Source organism: Mesoplodon mirus, assembly GCF_964341445.2.
Source record: "Mesoplodon mirus genome assembly, chromosome: 11".
In the NCBI taxonomy this organism is placed as follows: domain Eukaryota; kingdom Metazoa; phylum Chordata; class Mammalia; order Artiodactyla; family Ziphiidae; genus Mesoplodon; species Mesoplodon mirus.
Genome location: NC_138987.1, coordinates 31,897,546 through 31,916,240, shown reverse-complemented (window position 1 = coordinate 31,916,240; position 18,695 = coordinate 31,897,546). Strand labels below are relative to the sequence as shown.

Here is an 18,695-nt window from a genome sequence, read left to right as displayed (position 1 = left end):
AACAGACTTGGTCCACATAGATCCTGTGATTATTGATCTTTCCAGGTTATTTTTACACTGGTGCAGCCTTAATTCATACAGTGATGATTTTATCATCATCATCATTTGTTGTTTTAAGGCAAATTACTTAACCTCTCAGAGTTTGAATGTCTTCTTCAGTAAACTGGGAATACTAGTACATATGTCATAGTATATCAGCAATGATTCAAGGAGTAATGCCTATAAAGTGCCTGGCACAGTGCTTGTTACTGAAATGTTGAAGAAGTACAAGCACTTTTGATTACTGTTTATTGATCACTTACAATGTACCAGGTGTGTTCTAAGAAATTCAGTTCCCCTGAATCCTATATGCTTTCTTATTTCCAAATTTTGCAAATACCTTGAACCCCCTCCCCTGACTGGCTAACTTCTGCTTTTTTTTTTTTTTTTTTACTTATTTATTTTTGGTTGAATTGGGTCTTTGTTGTTGTGCACAGGCTTCCTCTAGTTGAGGCAAGGGTGGGGCTACTCTTTGTTGCGATGTGCGGGCTTCTCATTGCAGTGGCTTCTCGTTGCGGAGCATGGGCTCTAGGCGTGCGGGCTTCAGTAGTTGTGGCGCACGGGCTTAGTTGCTCCGTGGCATGTGGGAACTTCCCGGACCAGGGCTCAAACCCGTGTCCCCTGCATTGGCAGGCGGATTCTTAACCACTGTGCCACCAGGGAAGTCCCACTTCTGCTTTTTAGAACACAGCTCAACCAATGGCATTTTTCACAGAACTAGAACAAAAAAATTTTGAATTTATATGGAAACACAAAAGACTCCGGGGCTTCCCTGGTGGTGCAGTGGTTGAGAGTCCGCCTGCCGATGCAGGGGACACGGGTTCGTGCCCCGGTCTGAGAAGATCCCACGTGCCGTGGAGCCAGCGCCTCCAGAGCCTGTGCTCCGCAATGGGAGAGGCCACAACAGTGAGAGGCCCGCATACCGAAAAAAAAAAAAAAAAGACCCCGAATAGCCAAAGCAATCCTGAGAAAGAAAAACAGAGCTGGAGGAATCAGACTCCCTGACTTCAGACTATACTACAAAGCCAGAGTAATCAAGACAATATGTTACTGGCACAAAAACAGAAATATAGATCAATGGAACAGGATAGAGAGCCCAGAAATAAATTCAGGCACCTATGGTCAATTTAACAGAGAAAAGACAGTCTCTTGTAATACTGTGCAGTGCAGATTTGCCTACCTGTGTCTTTCCAATTCTGTCTTCTTAGGTTATAGGTCCAGGAATGGGCCTGCTGGATCATATGGTAGCTCAATGAAAAGACAGTCTCTTCAATAAGTGGTGCTGGGAAAACTGGACAGCTACATGTAAAAAAAAATGAAATTAGAACATTCTCTAACAAACACCATACACAAAAATAAACTCAAAATGGATCAAAGACCTAAATGTAAGGCCTGACACTATAAAACTCTTAGAGGAAAACATAGGCAGAACACTTTTTCACAGAAACCACAACGGTATCTTTTTTAATCCACCTTCTAGAGTAATGAAAATAAAACTAAACAAATGGGACTTAATTAAACTTAAAAGCTTCTGCACAACAAAGGAAACCATAAACAAAATGAAAACACAACCCACAGAATGGGAGAAAATATTTGCAAATGAAGTGACCAACAAGGGATTAATTTCCAAATTATACAAATAGCTCATGTAGCTCTATGTCAAAAAAACAAACAAGCCAGTTGAAAAATGGGCAGAAGAACTAAACATATTTCTCCAAAGAAGACATACAGGTGGCCAATAGACACATGAAAATTACTCAACATCACTAATTATCAGAGAAATGCAAATCAAAACTACAATGAGATATCACCTCACACCAGTCAAAATCACCATCATGAAAAAGTTGACAAATAATAAATGCTGGTGAGGGTGTGGAGAAAAGGGAACCCTCTTACACTATTGGTAGGAATGTAAATTGATGCAACCATTATGGAGAAGAGTATGGAGTTTCCTTAAAAAGCTAAAAATAGAACTACCATATGATCCAGCAATCCCACTCTGAGGTATATATCCAGAGAAAACCATAATTCAAAAAGATACATGCACCCCAATGTTCATTGCTGCACTGTTTACAATAGCCAAGACATGGAAGCAACCTAAAAGTCCATCACAGATGAATGGGTAAAGAAGATGTGGTATGTATGTGTATATATATATATATATATATATATATATATATATATATATAAAATCAATATTACTCAGCCATAAAAAAAGAATGAAACAATGCCATTTGCAGCAACATGGATGGACCTAGGGATTATCATACTAAGTGAAGTCAGGCAGAGAAAGACAAATACCACATGATATCACTCATGTGTGGAATCTTTTTTTAAAAAAGATACAAATGAACTTATTTACAAAAACAGATTTACAGATATTGAAAACAAACCTATGGTTACCAAAGGGGAAAGGTGGAGGTGGAGGGGTAAATCAGGAACTTGGGATAAACACCCACACACTACCATGTATAAGATAGATAACCAACAAGGACCTACAGTATAGCTCAGGGAACTCTACTCAGTCCTCTGTGATAACCTATATGAGAAAAGAATCTAAAAATGAATGAATATATGTATATGTATAACTGAATCACTTTGCTGTACACCTGAAACTAACAAAACATTATAAAACTGTACTCCAATAAAATTAAAAATTTTTTTAAATGTATCATCTTAACCCATCTATACATTTTAAAGTGTATAGGTTAGTGGCATTAAAAGAATATTCTCATTGTTTTGCAGCCATCACCATCATCTATCTCCAGAATTCTTTGTGCCTTCAAAACTGGAATAACTCCCCATTCCCTCTGCTCAGTGCCTGATAATCTTTAGTATACTTTTTGTCTCTATGAAAAAATGAAAAGGCCGTAGCTCAGTGATGGGAAGTTACACACCAGAGAGCCTACACTTGTGCCTCTCTCCCTCCCTCCACTTTGGGCTCTGTCAGGACAGAGGTTATATCTGTTCACCCAGCTCTGGACTCAATATTTCTGGTCTGGCTTCATAAATATTCACTAATTAATGAATATATTATTCTTAGTTCTCTTCATAACCAAGCCTGTGAAGTATTTATTATCATCAAGATAAGGAAACAAAAGCCCAGAGTTAAGAAAATTGCCCATGATTACACGATTAGTGAAGTGGTATTGAGATAGAATCAGCATCGTCTGATGTGGAAGGTCATGCTCTTTTTCTCACTCTTCAGCCTCTCTTCAAACTGGCAGCCCCTGAGAGAGACCCATTCCCCACATGTATTGAAAATCGTTCTAGTAGGCTCCTCTTGAAACATCAGACTATCTGGCCATCCCATAAGGTAGCACCTGTATTACATCAAGGGCCTCGTAATTGACCTCCCAGCTTCTACCCAGGTGACACTACAGTGGGCTCTCAACACAGCAGCAGAGTGATTCTTTTAATCAACACAGCAGCAGAGTGATTCTTTTAATACAGAAAGCAGATCCTCTCACTCAGCTCAGAGTTCCCTGGTGGCTCCCCATCTCACCGAGTAAGATCTCAAGACCTTTGTATTAGTTTCCTGTTGCTGCTGTAAGGATGCTGAAAAGGGTCTGTGGAGGCTAAAATCAAGGTGTCAACAGGGCTGCTCTCTGAAGGCTCTAGGGGAGAATCTGTTTTCTTGCTGCCGGGAGACCACCCACATTCTTTGGCTTGTGGCCACATCACTCCAGCCTCTGCTTCCTAACTCCCTCTTAGAAGGATCCTCTCTGTTACACTGAATCCACCTGAATAATCCAGGATAACCTTCCTGTCTCAGCATCCTTAGGCACATCTGCGGAGTCCCTTTTGCTGTGTAAGGTAACATAGCTGCAGTTTCCTGGGATTGGGAGGTGGTGATCACTGGGGGAGAGGCGGGGGAGGCGTTTGCCCACCACACCCTTCAGTGATCTGTAAGGCCCTGTATTATCTGCAGCACCCTCCCCCTCCCCCAGGACCTTTCTGGTCCCCTTCCTAGGTACTCTCTCTGTTCCTTACTGTGCTTTTGCCATTAGGACCTTTGCACTGGCTGTTTCCCTAGCCCAGAAAGCTCTTAACCCAGGTCACCGCATGGCATGCTCCCTCGCTTACTCCAGGTACCTGTTTTAGATACCCCCTTCTCCATGACGCCTGCCTATTTAAAAGTACAACCCAGCCTCCACCTCCGGCATTCCTAACAGCCCTCACCCAGCTCCGTTCTCTCTCAGCAGGTCTCACTTTCCAACACACTATGTGATTCACTATTTGTTCTTCTCGTCTGTCCCCCACCTGTAAAATGTCAGCTCCACGAAGGCAGGGATTTCTGCCTGTTCTATTTACCAGTGTATCCCAAGTGCTTCAACAGTGCCTGGCACAGAGTGGAACAAGCGAGGAACCAATGAAAGAGCAAAGTGGGAAAATCCAGGGTGGGCGCCAGGCTTTCTGAGCACGGTCAGGCTGGCATGAGAAGAGGGACGGGCACTCATGCCGATGGCCAGCGCACATCAGTGCTTGTCACCTGCCAGGCACGGATTAAGCATTTTATGTATAGGAGCTCATTCAATCCTCACAAACACCCTCTGAGATTAATGCTGTGATCACCATCCCCATCTTTACAGATAGAAACTGGGGAACAAAGAGGTTAAGTAATCAGCCGGGTTGCAAACCTAAGCCTCCCAGCCTCAGAGCCCTCATCTTCACCACTGATGAGGTGACGTCATTAGAACCACACAATGCATCCCTGTTTCTTATTTCTCTGAGACACTTTCCCGTAATCTCTTCATGCCAGGAACCTGGGCTGTTTTCCTGGTGACAGAGACCTGCCTCTAGGGCAAAGGATGGAGTTAAAGAGAGAGGAAGAGAGGGAGCGCGTGTGTGTGTGTGTGTGCACACACGCGTGCATGCATGTTTGTGCATATGCAGTCAACTGCCAGAGTCCGTCTTCAGGTTTGGTCATTTTAAGCACCAGGAAGCCCATCTACCTAACAGTGTACTCTTTCATGCTGTTTCTTCAACTTAGCGCTAAGCCCCATGAAAGCCTGCAGTCTCTGCCCACCTCCGTCCCCTCAACTGGCACAGAAGGCTTGCTACTCACACACACACCCCCACCGCAAACCCGGTCACCAGTTTTACCAAATGCGAGCAAAAAAGGCCATGAACTATTTGCATACTTGAGTAAACTAGCACGAGACGCTGAGGGGAAAAGATGCACAGGGGAGGAGATGGGGGACTTGGAAGACAGACACCACCCAGCTCCCAGTTTGCTACCAGGTCGGCTCCACCAGACTGGAAGGGATGAATTTACTCTGTCAGAAACACCTGAATTGTTTTTGACATGAGGAAGAACTCGAGGAGCTGGCTGGAGACCGAAATCAAATAAACTCTGTTTCCATCAAGCAGGCTGGCAAGCCAGAAATCTGTCCTGGTTGTGGGCAGTTGGTGGCCTTTTCTGAACCCTCTGCCCTCGTACTTTCTCTTGCACCAGGCCCAGTGGGAAGCTGAGCTGGGAAAGGGGACGCAAGCTCATTTGTGACTCAGTTATTCCAAGTCAGGGGCATGCCTGGCTCTAAATGATTATTTCATCCTCACAGCAGTTCTGATTGGTAAGAGAGGAGTGTTACCTCCATTTTACAGATGGAGAGCCTGTGACTACAGTGTCGCCAAGGTCACAGGAGGGTGGCAGGCAGGACCTGAACCCGGTGCCAGCTGCCTCTGAGTCACTGTGTTTGCCGTGCTCTGTTATACCTGCAGGTTTCTCATTTACTTCTGTAGATACCTAGGGTGTCTTTTACAAGTTTTCAGTCCAAAAATGTTCTAGTGGGTTTGTGAATATTGTTGAAGGGGTCCTGGACAAGGGCAAGTGGATCAATCAGGATTCTTCAGAGAAACAGAACCGTAGGATGGTTAGATGGCTGGATAGTGATTTTAAGGAATTGTGATGACTGGCGAGTTGGAAATCCATAGAGCATGTCAGTAGGCTGGAAACTCAGGCAGGATTTCTATGCGACAGTTTTGGGGCAGAATTCCTTCTTTCCCAGTTAAGCTTAGTTTTTGCTCTTAAGGCCTTAAACTGACTGGAGGAGACCCACCCACATTATCAAGGGTAAGGGCCTTTACTTAAAGTCAGCTGATTCTAAATGATAATCACATCCACAAAATACCTTCACAGCAACATCTAGACTTGCTTCTAAGGCAAAATGGGGGTTTTATAGAAGCCTCTTCTTGGAATAGAAGATAATTCCCCCTCTCATGGTCCCTGTGCATAGGGGCAGCTCTGAGCTATGCTTCCCTGTGTGAAGCCCTGGCCGGGACCGACTGTGTGACCAACCAGCTGGGTACCACAGCCCAGCCTAATTGACACGTAAAACTAAGCATCAGGAACAGCAGCCATCATGTAGTCAGCACCTAGTATGTGCCAGGCACTGCGCCAGCACTTCTGCATGCACCGTGTGCTTTTTCTCATCAAAGTATTTAACCCGTGCATGAACTCGGAGACTCAGAAGGGTTCAAGTGACTTGCCCAAGAGGAGTGGTAGAGTCAGCTAGAAACCACGTTTGCCTGGTTACTACTGTACCAGACTGCCTTCCAAAATCTTCAGTTTGAATACTCTAGATTAACCAGTCTCAGAGAGATGAATGATGGGACCCAGAACCACTCAGCTGGTCAGAGCTGGCTCCAGAACGCAGGTTTCTTGGCTCCCAGGCCAGCCTTCCCACCTCGCCATCCTGCCCTCCCCTGCTCCTGGAAGATTCTGCACTGGAAACACTCCATCCCCTGCTAGACTTGCTTTCCAGGTAGAGCATGGCCACAGACCATGCAACTCCAGGTGATCAGCAGGCCCAGCCAAGGTAGTATGTGCCAGCAGGACACAGTGCAGGAAAGCCCAGGCTGCCATTACCATCTCAAGGAACAGATGTGCTCAGAGTTGGTGCCCTGAAACCACTTTCTGGCTGAAACAACTTCATAATGAGACCCATTCAGGACATCAGTATCAAAGCCTCCTTGAGCTGAGGCTGAAACGGACCTATCTAGCGGCAAATCCATCTCCGTGGCATTTTGTGTTTTAGCGAGATTAAAGGGAATTTGCAGAAAACACTTGAGAGTCTGATGCTCTCTCTGCAGAGGGAAATAAGGTTTTCTAGGACTTGATTTTGTAGGGCATGCTGCTGACTGGGTCTACTTACTCTGGGCCTTGCAATATATTGGTGGTTTTGTTGCAAGCAACAGAAACCAGTGCTAGGCACTTAATTAAACTGAAAAGAAATCAAAGCGGGGAAAATGTTCAATGGTTTATCTTATGGAATCAAAGTAGGATTTGGAAAACCAATACTTGAGACCATAATTAACCCTGGGCAGCTCCGGGCCCCTCTGCAGTAGAAGTTCAGAAACCTCTGAGTGTTGCCTGATGTTAGGGCAAGTCAGCTCTGTGATCTCCAGTCTCTGCATCTGTTCAAATTTCCAAGAGTGAGAAACTAATTTGCTCAGCCCAAGTGTCTACCCCTGAAAACCCAGCCCTGGCCAGGGCTTCACATGTGTCAGCATGGCTCAGAGCTGCCTCTATGTACGGGGACCATGAGAGGGGGAATTATCTTCTATTCCAAGAAGTGGCTTCTATAATAACCTTGACTGTAATAGTAACTTGGGGTTTATATAGATAGAGACGTCCATGTTCATAGATCTCTATATCTACTGTGTATGTGTGTACACTTCACCATTCCCTCAATAGTTCAGCCCTCCTAGCCTCCCACTCCATTTCCATAGCAATCATATCTTCAAATAATTAGCTGCAAATGCAATCTCGAGCCCCAATTTAGAGATACTTGCCCTTGGGCTTTAAGCATCCTGAGACATTTCAGATGAGAATGTAAGCACCAGGTGGGAAGAGACTTTGGATGTTTTGTTCTGTATTTCCAAGTGCCAAGCACAGTGCCTGGCACATAGTAGGTGCTCGGTGATTGTTGAATGAATGGCAACCACCCATCAGTGCTGGGACATCTTCCCTCCTCCCTCCAGGGGCTTCGCCATCTTGATCCAAGGGTATTCTTTAGACCCATATGTCCCATCCCTAACACCCATATCTGTAAATAAGGTACATACCTCTCCTGGGGGAAAGGTAATGAGCTCCAGCTCTGCCCATGACCAATGTAGGGTTGATACGAAAGAGAATGCCTGGCCGTCAGTGAGAAAACTTCGGGTGTTCGTATGAAGTCATTGCTTAGAGAAGACAAAGAGAGAAATGCAGGCCAGAACGGAGTGACTCAGACCTCCGGTCCTCCAACCAGCTACATATAGCTCACCCAGATTCTATCTTGGTGTCATTGTTTATAAATCTCCCCTGAAATAGTGACATGAGGGCCATATATTATTTGGTATATAGTTAACGTAAGCATAATTATAAAGGGTGAACTGCAACTGATATTTGGAGGATTCCCACGTCAATTTCCAGTCCATCTCAACCACCACCTTTGCACTGGGAGCTGGTGAGACCCCTTAACCAAGAGTAGTTTCCGAGACCTGACCTGCTTCCAAACCCTGCTACCTGCTACCGTTCTTCCAGGATGGCCGCTCTGTTCTTGTCCCATGCTGGCCAGGGCTAACATGTTACTTCCCTGTAGGGTGACTGCTCTTTGCAGACCAGCCCCAGTCCCTGCGTATGCACAGGCTCAGAGTCCTGTTGAGTGAAAGTGACTTCAAGCAGTAAGCAGTTGTATTGCTCTGGAGGGCTGCTGCTTCCGGTATTTTTGCAAAATGCCTTCAATGCCTCGCATTACCCCAAGGGAGACTGCTTTCTCTGTCTCAGAGATAATGAGCAGACAGCCCAGGCTGGCCTGAGACCTGAGGGTCAGTGGTCTGAGCAGGAAGCCCGCATGAAGTATCAAAGCCACGGCCAAAGAGATGCTGGAAGGTGAAGCCAGGGAATAGGACAGCACTGCAGTGTAATAGGGACCATTTGTCGCTTCCAGCCTGCCATGTGCCAGGTGTACCAAACAGTACTAGTATTTCTGTTACCTTGTCCGGTCTCCACAGCAGCTCAGGGGCGAGTTATTATTGCCCCATTTTAGGGAGGAACCTGAGGTTGTGAGAAGCTAAATCACTTGTACAATATGGCAAGACTCCTAAAGCGGCAGAGCCAGGATTTCAATCCTGTCTGTGTTCATTACAAGCCTCGTGCACTGTGACCTTTCTGGGCCTTTCTCTCTTTCAAAGGTTGGCCACAGAGCTGGGCCATGGCAGATACATCCAGAAGGCAGGACATGGGTCTCAGAGGAGCAGAAGGCCAGGCTCAAAGGCCAGGAGTGAATGAGAGGAAGAGGGATAGCAGAGCTCGGGCGCATTGGCTGCTGGCCGCGTGGGGTGTGTCTGGCCATTTTGAAGGCTCAGGATCTGAAGGAGGGGAAGGATTGAAGAGTCACAGAGACAGGACCCACAAATGCCCAAGTTGGTGATCACCTCATTAGCTTTATGTCCAACTCTCCTGTGGCCAGTGGTGCACTAGGAGCATGTGGCCGACCCAGCGGACCCAGCAAGTAGGCAGATCTCCAAACCCTGTGCGTCCCAGACACTTGGCTTTTGCACTTGGCTCTGACAGGGGCACACACTATGCAAGTGAGGGAGGGCCCCCAGCCTCTCGGCTCACTCTCCAGGAAGACGCCGCTCTCTGGTCCAGAGACAGCAGGACTCCCGAGTGGCAGTGGACCAGCTACCTCCCCGGGTAGACCAGTTGGCCTCCCCGGGCCTCGGCTCCCCCATCTTTAACCCGAGAGGCTGACCCCTTCCCTCTGCCAACCACCTCCACTCCATCCCGTGGGGAAGGCCTCTGCCTGGCATCACGAGGACCCTGTCTCTCTTCCTGCCCACTCTCCAGGAAGTCTGTCATCCAGCTCGACCTTGCCAACACCAAGAAGGTGATGATCGTCCCTGCGTTCGAGACGCTGCGCTACCGGCTCTCCTTCCCCAAGTCGAAGGCAGAGTTGCTGTCAATGCTGGACATGGGGACCCTCTTCACGTTCAGGTGAGTGGCCCTCACTGCCGCCTCCTGGGGGAGGGGGAGCCTGAAGCCCTTCTCGCTCCTGGGAACCCAGGCGCCAGAGCTGCTGGCCCAGACAGTTGTCATGGCCTTAGACCATTTTAAGGCCAAAAAAAGCACCGCTGGCCCCAAACTGTGTGCTTGGAGTGTTGTTTCTCTTCCCACGTGCCATGCGCTTTTTGTACATGGGTGATCGACCTGTGTGTCCACATGCAAGGACAGGAACGCTGGGCAGGGCAGTCAGCTTATTTCTCTTCCTACTTTACTCAGTTTAAGTTCCACTCCTGTCTCCCGGCTCTGATTCCTCTCTTGGTTTGTTCGTCCATTCAGTCGTTTGGTAAGTGCGTTTCGTCGTGGAGGCCGTCTCCCTTTTTCTTGTGGGTGGTCTGTTCTCCGAGGTCCTCGGGCCTGGGATGGGCAGCAGTAGCTTCAACCACTGAAGTCATCAAGGTGACTCCAAGGTTGGACACAACAGATGTGGCAGCTGACTTTCCTGTTGCCCGAGTGACAGTTTCGAACAAACCTTTCATTTCCCTGACTTCCTAGAACCCTAAGTCGTGCAGAAACATCGCAGAAGAGCTACCCTTCCACCTGTCCAAAGGGCCCAGAGAGACTGCAGGATAGCACAGGTGCTGATGGCTTCTGTCTGCAGGGGACAGGCTACAGCATTAAGGGCAGCGCCCCTGGGAGGGGAGTAGGAATCCTGCTCGGTCTCTTGACAGAGCAGTTGGAAGAAAGAGAGTTGTGCCTTCCTTCTGCTTCCATTTTAAAGAGAGACCTCCCTTTTGAACCGTGTAAGAATGGCCAACACTTCCTTTGAGATAAAGAACATACATTTCTAGGCAATCTGAATTTTATTGGAAAGATCATAATAACTTAGGTCTTCATACCACTATTAAGTCACTAGAAGTTTCTGGAAGGTTTTCTCAAACATTATTTTGTGAAATAATTTTATCAGGTAGGTTACTCATGCAACAATTCAGAGATGCTCCCTTTTCACCTTTTATACAGATAAAGGAACTGAGGAGTGGAGGGGTCCTGGGGGAGTCAGGACTCAAACTCCAGCCTTCTTCCTCCCTCCAGAATTCTGGAAAGTAGCCTCAAAGAGTTAATACCCCACCAACCAATCCTCCTTTCTTTTTGGAAAAAAACAATAACTTCCATTTATTGAGTGCTTAACATGAGCCAGGCACTGTGATCAGCTCCTTTAATCCTCACAACAAATCCATGAGGCAGATATGTTGTCCCCATTTTACAGATAAAGAAACCGATGCTCTGAGAGGCTACATAACTTGCCAGGCCACACAGCCAGTATGTGACAGAGCCCAGATTCAGCCCAGGTCTGAGGAACTACAGAGCCTGTGCTCTTAACCGAAGTACCATCAGACCACTGATCAAGTCCTGAATTTTCTTACCAGTGTTTGAAGATGCATGCAAAAATAGAGACTCTAGATGCCATAGCCTGATGGCTGACCACCTGGCAAATTTCCAAGACATCCTTCCTTCCTTCTCCATCCCCAGATTATTTAAGAACTCATTTCAAGACCAAGTCCGTGGGCCTGAGAGCTGGGGTTTGGCCTGCTGTGTCCGTGATTGCTGCTCTGGCCAACAGCTTGCAAGCCACCATGCCAAGTGCTAAATTACAGACCTTCCCTCCGAGAAATTGCTTTTGTCACCTTCCCTCCAAATGATGAATTCTTAAGCCTCCTAGCAGCTGAAACCTACTCCATACTGCACCTGGAATGAGAAATCACCCACACAACTACACATCCATCCTCCAGGACAGCGGTTCTGAGTGTGGTCCCTGGACCACTAGCATCAGCATCCCCTGGGAGATTGTTAGAAATGCCAAGTCTCGAGCCCCACCCCAGACCTACTGGATCAGAAACTCTGGGGGTGGAACCCAGATATCTGTTAGGAAATAGTCCTCCAGGGGATTCTGATACACACTCATGTTGGAGAACCTCTGCTCAAAGCAGAGTGCCCCGCATCTCTTCTAAGCAACATCCCACATGGTTGTACCCAGGAAATCTCTCTCATCACTATGTTTGTAGGCTGAGGATGGTCTCAGCAAGTCCTGGAGACCATTGTCTACTGATCTGACAGTAGGTTTCTTGGGGCGTTGTCTGAAGCTTTTCTTTCTAGAATGTTCTTTTTCTTGGGCCCCATCTGCTGTTTCACTAGAGCCTCAGCCTCCTGCCATCTCTTTGGAGCTTCCAGAGGCACATTCCTGCCCCACTAACTGGCTTCTGTCTCAGGTACCTCTCAAGTTTTTAGAGTGCTCATTCATTCATTAATCTGTTCAACTTAGTGCACAGCCATTGACTGCTTGCTCTAGATATAGGCCAAAGAGTGTGGTGACAGTGACATATAAGAAAGATAACCCAGCATAGTGGTTAAAGGTCCTGGCCCTTGAGCCAGGCTGCCTAGGTTTGAATCTCAACTCCGCCACTGCTATCTGTAACTTGACACTGGGCACATAGTAAGAATTTAAAACTATAGGTATAGCATGTACAATATAACCAGTATAGAGTAAGTGCTTACTAAATACTGGCTTATTATCATTATTGTTGTATGGTTGTATTCATTTTTATTGCTATATAACAAATTACCACAAGTTTTTTTTTTTTTTTGCGGTATGCGGGCCTCTCACTGTTGTGGCCTCTCCCGTTGCGGAGCACAGGCTCCGGATGCGCAGGCCCAGCGGCCATGGCTCACGGGCCCAGCCGCTCCGCGGCATATGGGATCCTCCCAGACCGGGGCACGAACCCGTATCCCCTGCATCGGCAGGCGGACTCTCAACCACTGCGCCACCAGGGAGGCCCATACCACAAGTTTTAAAGCTCAAAACAATACAAATTTACTATCTCACAGTCTCTGAGGGTCAGAGGTCCAAGCATGGAATGGCTGGATTCTCTGCTTAGGGTTTCGTTTGGCTGAAATCAAAGTGTGGGCAAGGCTGCAGTTGTCCCTAGAGTGTGTGGTTCTCCTCCAGGCTCACTGGTCGTTGGCAGAATTCCTTTCCTTGTCATTGTAGGACTGCCATGTGGCCCCCATAGGCATCTCAGGCATGGCTTTTTGCTTTCTTCCAGACTCAGATTTAAAGGTTCACATGATTAATTCAGGCCCACCCCCCATAATCTCCCTTGTAATTATTCTAAAGTCAACTGATTAGTAACCATAATTACATGTACTAAATCCCTTTTGCCATATAATGTAGCATAATCATGGAGGTGATACCATATTCACAGGTTCTGCCTCAAGAGGGAGAACATTATACAAGTGCAAGGTCACCCAGAAGAGAGTCTTCTGCCTTCCACAATGGTCCCTGGTAGGAATGACCCTATTACAGACTAACATGCAGTTCCATATAAATGACAGAGAGCACTCCAGAAAGTCATGTACCCTTTCATAGTGATAGCCTCTTCATTAGTAAAGGATGTAGATAGTGGACTGTATTCGTTGCTGTAACAAAGTACTACCAACTGGGTGGCTTAAAGTGACAGAAACTTACTGTCACCATTCTGCAAGCCAGAAGTCCAAAATCAAGGTGATGGTAGTTCCTGGCTTCCTCCAAAGGCTCTTGGGAAGATTTCTTTCGTGCCTCTTTCCAGCTTCTGGTGGTGGCCAGCAATCCTTGGCGTTCCTTGGTTTGTAGGTGTATCACTTCAATTTCTGCCTTCATCTTCACATGGCATTCTTCCTGTGTATCTCCATATCCAAAATTTCCTCTTATAAGGACACCAGCCTTTGGATGAGACCCTGCAGTAATCCAATGTGACCTCCTCTTAACTTGATACATGTGCAAAGACCTTCTTTCCAAATAGGTCACGTTCTCAGGTACTAGGGGTTAGGGCTTGAACATAGCTTTTGGGGGGGCAGAGGACAAAGTGCAACCCACAACAAGGACTATATCAGCACATAGCTCTTCGTCCTCCAAACCAGCAGCATTTGGAAAGCTGAGCTTCCTTCCCTCCACTCAGTGGCTTTTCTCCATGTGACCCAGGTACCATGTCTGGACTAAAGGCCACGCACCCACAAACTTTGCCAAGTGGCGGACCGCCACCACGCCTTACCGGGTTGAGTGGGAGGCCGATTTCGAGCCGTATGTTGTCGTGAGACGGGACTGCCCTGAGTACGACCGGAGGTTTGTGGGCTTTGGCTGGAACAAGGTGGCTCACATCATGGAACTGGATGCCCAGGTGAGAAGAGTGAGACGTTATGGACCCGGTGCTGTGGGGAAAGGGGAGGCCTGGATCTTAAAGCTGGAAGGGCCTTGGAGATAAGACGCAGGGACCAGAGAAGGAACACAGCATGTTCAGGGATCTAGAGTGAGACCATGACAGTACTCATTCTCAGGGTTGTTGATTCCCAAACCTCTTCTCTTTCTTCTCCCTTGGGTGACAGACAGTTGGGTTCCCAGCCAGGACTCAGACACATGTGAGTGTCCTGTGACAAACCATCTCACCCCCTCATCCTCATTCAACCCAGTGATGAAGGCAAGCAAATGATGACCATTCATCACTCAGCCTGTGAGTCATGTAACTGACACAAAGCACTCTAGCACTTCGGTATAAATGACACAAAGCACGCAGCTGAGGAGCAGCTATTTATTCTACCCTGTAACTAAAAGAGTGATGATGTTCAGGCTGTATTTAATCATGAAACCTTTTCATTCATTCAACTAATACTTAATTGAGCACCTACTTCAAAAGAAATCTCCTGCAGAATTCTAATAGGTAAAACCAGGGGTCTGCAAAGCTTTTCTCCAAAGAACCAGATAGTAAATTTGGGAGGCTTTGTGGGGCCTGCAAGTTTCTTTTTCAACTACTCAGTTCTGCCATTGTCGTTCAGTTGTAGACAGTATCTAAAGAATGGACGTGGCTGTGTTCCAATAAAACTTTATTTATTAAAGAACCTGCAGCCGGCCAGACACACCACAGCTTGGCAACCCACGTGTCAAACAAACAAAAGCAAAGCTATTCTGGTTCAGTTAGGAGAAGGATGCTTAGGCCACTCAACCGCACCCTTTGGTCTCTCTGTATGCTATTCTCCAAGGCACCTCCTCTTGGAGCACAGTGTAAATATTTCTCAACAGGAACATCCTGAATTCAGAAAAAGCAATGGATACTCAGTGCTGGCTGCCCTGAGTCACCTGGAGAACTTTCCAACAGTTTCAGTGTGTTTGAGAACAGTCCCAGGTGATTTGAATAAACCTCTAGGGTTGCAAACCACTGATGTAGATAGAAGGTTATGGAATAGTGTCCATATTTAACAACGGAGAACACGACCTTTAGTGTCCATTTTTTCAGTCTTGGAGGTGGTCCAGTGCTGCTCACAAACAGAAATGCTTAGTCTGCCTCAGCTTCTGCTTGAAAGAAATGTCGTAATATTCGTGCATCCAGCAGTGTGGTGAGGTGAACTGGTTCAATAAAGTTAATTTTTCCAGCACTGAGACCTGGGCTTTGTTTTAGACAATTTTGACAGAACTCTTGAAAATCTGTTGCATATTTTCCTTGCTTTGCCAGACATAATTTTACTCTTTCTAGTGATTTAGGGAGATAATGAGTACACACCTGACAGGTAATCCAGCCACACCTATAGGAGCTGTTGGAATTGGTAGGGCTCTTTGTCCCCACATGAAACATCCCAAACAGCTAAGCTCCGGGAGTTCTTGCATTTTCTTTTCATGGTTTTTCTCACTCCTTTCTCACCATCAACTGTCATTTCTGGCTGCTGTCAGTATTCCTCCACCTGTAACAGCTACCCTTCCCCATCTTGAGGTTTCCCTTTGAGTTTATTCTGATCTGCTCTGGGCTGGGAAACTAGATGACCAAAGCTTATCAGACATTCTATCCAAAATCAGAGATTGTAATTCTGAGTGCAGCTGGGCTGGTTCTCCTTTGAGTTACACATCCCGAATTTATGTCATCTGTTTTGGCTATTTAGAGGCATTTTATTTTTTATCTGAGTTCCTGTCTATATTCTGCAAAGTGGAGAATACCATACGATGATTCATAGTAAGGCTGTGTGGGTGAGCATTTTGGTTTTTGTTTGTTTTTTGTTGGGGTTTTTTTGTTTTGCTTTTGAGAATTTTGTTCTTGATGAGCTTCCGTCCAGTGGAGCATCTTTTTCCTCATTCCTTTTTTGTCCCCTCTTTTGTACTAATCTGACGAGACTGTTAAATCTCCTCAAATCCTATGAGAAGTCACATAAGCAGATATCACTTAATCGAGCAAGAGAGTCTCCTGTGGCTTGCGTCATTCTAGAGCAAACATGTGGGTGTGTACTCACACTTAACCAGGAACGTTTTATGGGCCATAAGCTCTGCCCAGCACTCTCCATACATTACTGGTCATCTCTCAAGGTGGGTATTATTACTTTCACTTTATAGATGGGAAAACTAAGGCTCAGAGAAGCCAGGTAATGTGTCCAAGGTCATGGAGACAGCCCTGTACTGCTCCCCTCCACATGGTGGCGCTGCCCTGCTTCCTGGTGTCATTCACCACTTATTCCTTCGCTTAGTCAGGCGGCCATCCGCTTGGGTGTTCATCATACATCACTGGGGGCCCTGCAGGTCTCACACTGCTCTTGTCTGCTTCCAGGAGTATGAATTCATCGTGCTGCCCAACGCGTACATGATCCACATGCCTCACGCCCCTAGCTTCGACATCACCAAGTTCCGGTCCAACAAGCAATACCGCATCTGTCTCAAAACCCTGAAGGAAGAGTTTCAACAGGACATGTCCCGCCGCTACGGCTTTGCTGCCCTCAAATATCTCACGGCCGAGAACAACAGCTAGCACCAAGAAGCCCGTCACAAGGGAGAGACGTTCTACAAGGGGGAGAGCCACTTGCTGTTTGGGGCCCAGCCTTCAAACTCAAATTGAGCACCACTTTTTTTGGTTTGTTTTTATTTGTCTCTTTGGCCCAACAAAGCTGCCCTCACTACGGAGATCTGGGACAAGGATCCGGCCAGTCCCTCTCTGGCCCATGACCCATCACTCCCAGAGCGTGGAAAAACAGCCCACCTACGTGGTCTCTCCAAGAATGGGACACAGAGGGCGAGAGGGAGCAAGGGGGTTATCCTACCGCAAAGGCACACCACAGGCAGGTCTTCAGGATATTCTCATTGCTTTTTTTAAAAAAAAAAAAAAAAAAAAAAAAAGAGAAGGCAGGGTGTAGGGGTTAGCCGTCCAAGGAAATAAAAGCAAAAATGTCTCTTCATCAGAGAAGACTTTCTTCTTCACCCTGCAGTTCAACTGGGTATCCAAAAGGAGGGCACACCAGTGATCAGAACTGTTTGGGAAAACCCAGTGGGGACACTGTACTTGGCAGGACCTAGAGGTGGGATTAGTTGGTTCTTTATCCTCAAGGTCACTCTTGTTTTGGGGGATTTTGTTTATTTGTTTATTTTTGGTCTGGGAATCCCAAATAGAAAACCTGATCCTTTAAGGCTCTGAAGGAAAAACAGCTGCCTTAGCTGACGTCCCTCTATCAGCAGCGGCCCAACAAGGAGGACGGGAGTCTGCGGCCAATATTTACATGGGTCGCCTTCTTCGGGATGGTCACCGAGGCCCCATGACCTTGAATTCCCTACTCTCCAGAATCCCGGGGCTCCGATGGGGACTGTGGAAGTACAGAGACCAGCTGTTTTACAACCAGTCACGTTCTCTACTGGCAGTGACTGATTCATGGGGACAGGGCTTTAAAGGAATGGTTTCCATGCACGCGAAAGGTACGAACCTCTCAGGCCTTTAGAAGAACTTTCGTAATTCACTCGAGCCCAGTCCTGAAGATTCACAAGCCCGTTTGGAGAACTTCAGGAAGAATGTGTTGGGCTCCACTGTGCTCACGTCCACTCGCTGCAGCTGGGACGAGGTCATGACCTCAGGCTCCCTTGGGGACCCATCCAAGGGTAGGCCAGCACCTTTACCGTTACACAGATTGAAGGGACACTGGACTTTTTAGCCATTTTCTTGAATCTTCAATGTTAATGTTGTGTTTACATTGATGAGAACAAGAGTCAGGGCCCTCCTCTCTGCCGGGCTGTTTGTATCAAGTTGCAGTGTGACCAGCAAACGCTGCATCAATAAACGAAAGTACAGACTGTTTCTTCCCCACTCCCCTCCCAGTCTTGTAAGGAGCTACCGGACACACTTCCGTGTAGAGAGCAAAGTCGGTAAACAGCAACTTTACACTTTCTGTTCTCTCGTTGTGTTCTCTCATTGCTTGAACTTGAACCTCTTTTTTCTCTTTGCCTGAGGTTAGATCTCACTTCATGCTCCAACCCTCAGAGCATTTTCACATTTTCCATTTAGCTTCTGTCTCAATACTGAAGGCCAGATGTTTTAGGTAGCAGATGTGGGCCAGCAAGGTAAATCGTGGCGACTGTCCTGTTAATCATGAAACGCCGCAGCAGCAGCCTGATTTATGAGAGGCCCTCAATGTGTTACGCAGTCACGGGCATTCACTCAGATTTACTGAAAAATTTAGGAAAACTATTAGGACTAATCCTCACACAGATATGCATAAGTTTGTGTGTGTGTATATGTCTCATCTGTGTGTGTGTGTGTATATATATATATCTCACATACATAAATTACATATAGAGTATTTGTCATTACAAAAGTTATACATAAATACTGTAAAAAGC

At 46.6% G+C, this 18,695-nt stretch overlaps 1 protein-coding gene across 1 annotated transcript in view; it reads left to right on the top strand.

Moving 5' to 3' along the window:
• The window catches only part of LARGE1 (LARGE xylosyl- and glucuronyltransferase 1), a 602,024-nt gene extending 583,871 nt beyond the window's left edge, over positions 1–18,153 (top strand). The window contains exons 13-15 of the mRNA XM_082634479.1: positions 9,878–10,024; positions 14,046–14,241; positions 16,645–18,153. Of these exons, the coding sequence (XP_082490605.1) occupies positions 9,878–10,024; positions 14,046–14,241; positions 16,645–16,842 (541 nt within the window). The 3' untranslated portion in view covers positions 16,843–18,153. The remainder of the gene's footprint in view (positions 1–9,877; positions 10,025–14,045; positions 14,242–16,644) is intronic.
• The last annotated feature ends 542 nt before the right edge of the window (positions 18,154–18,695 follow it).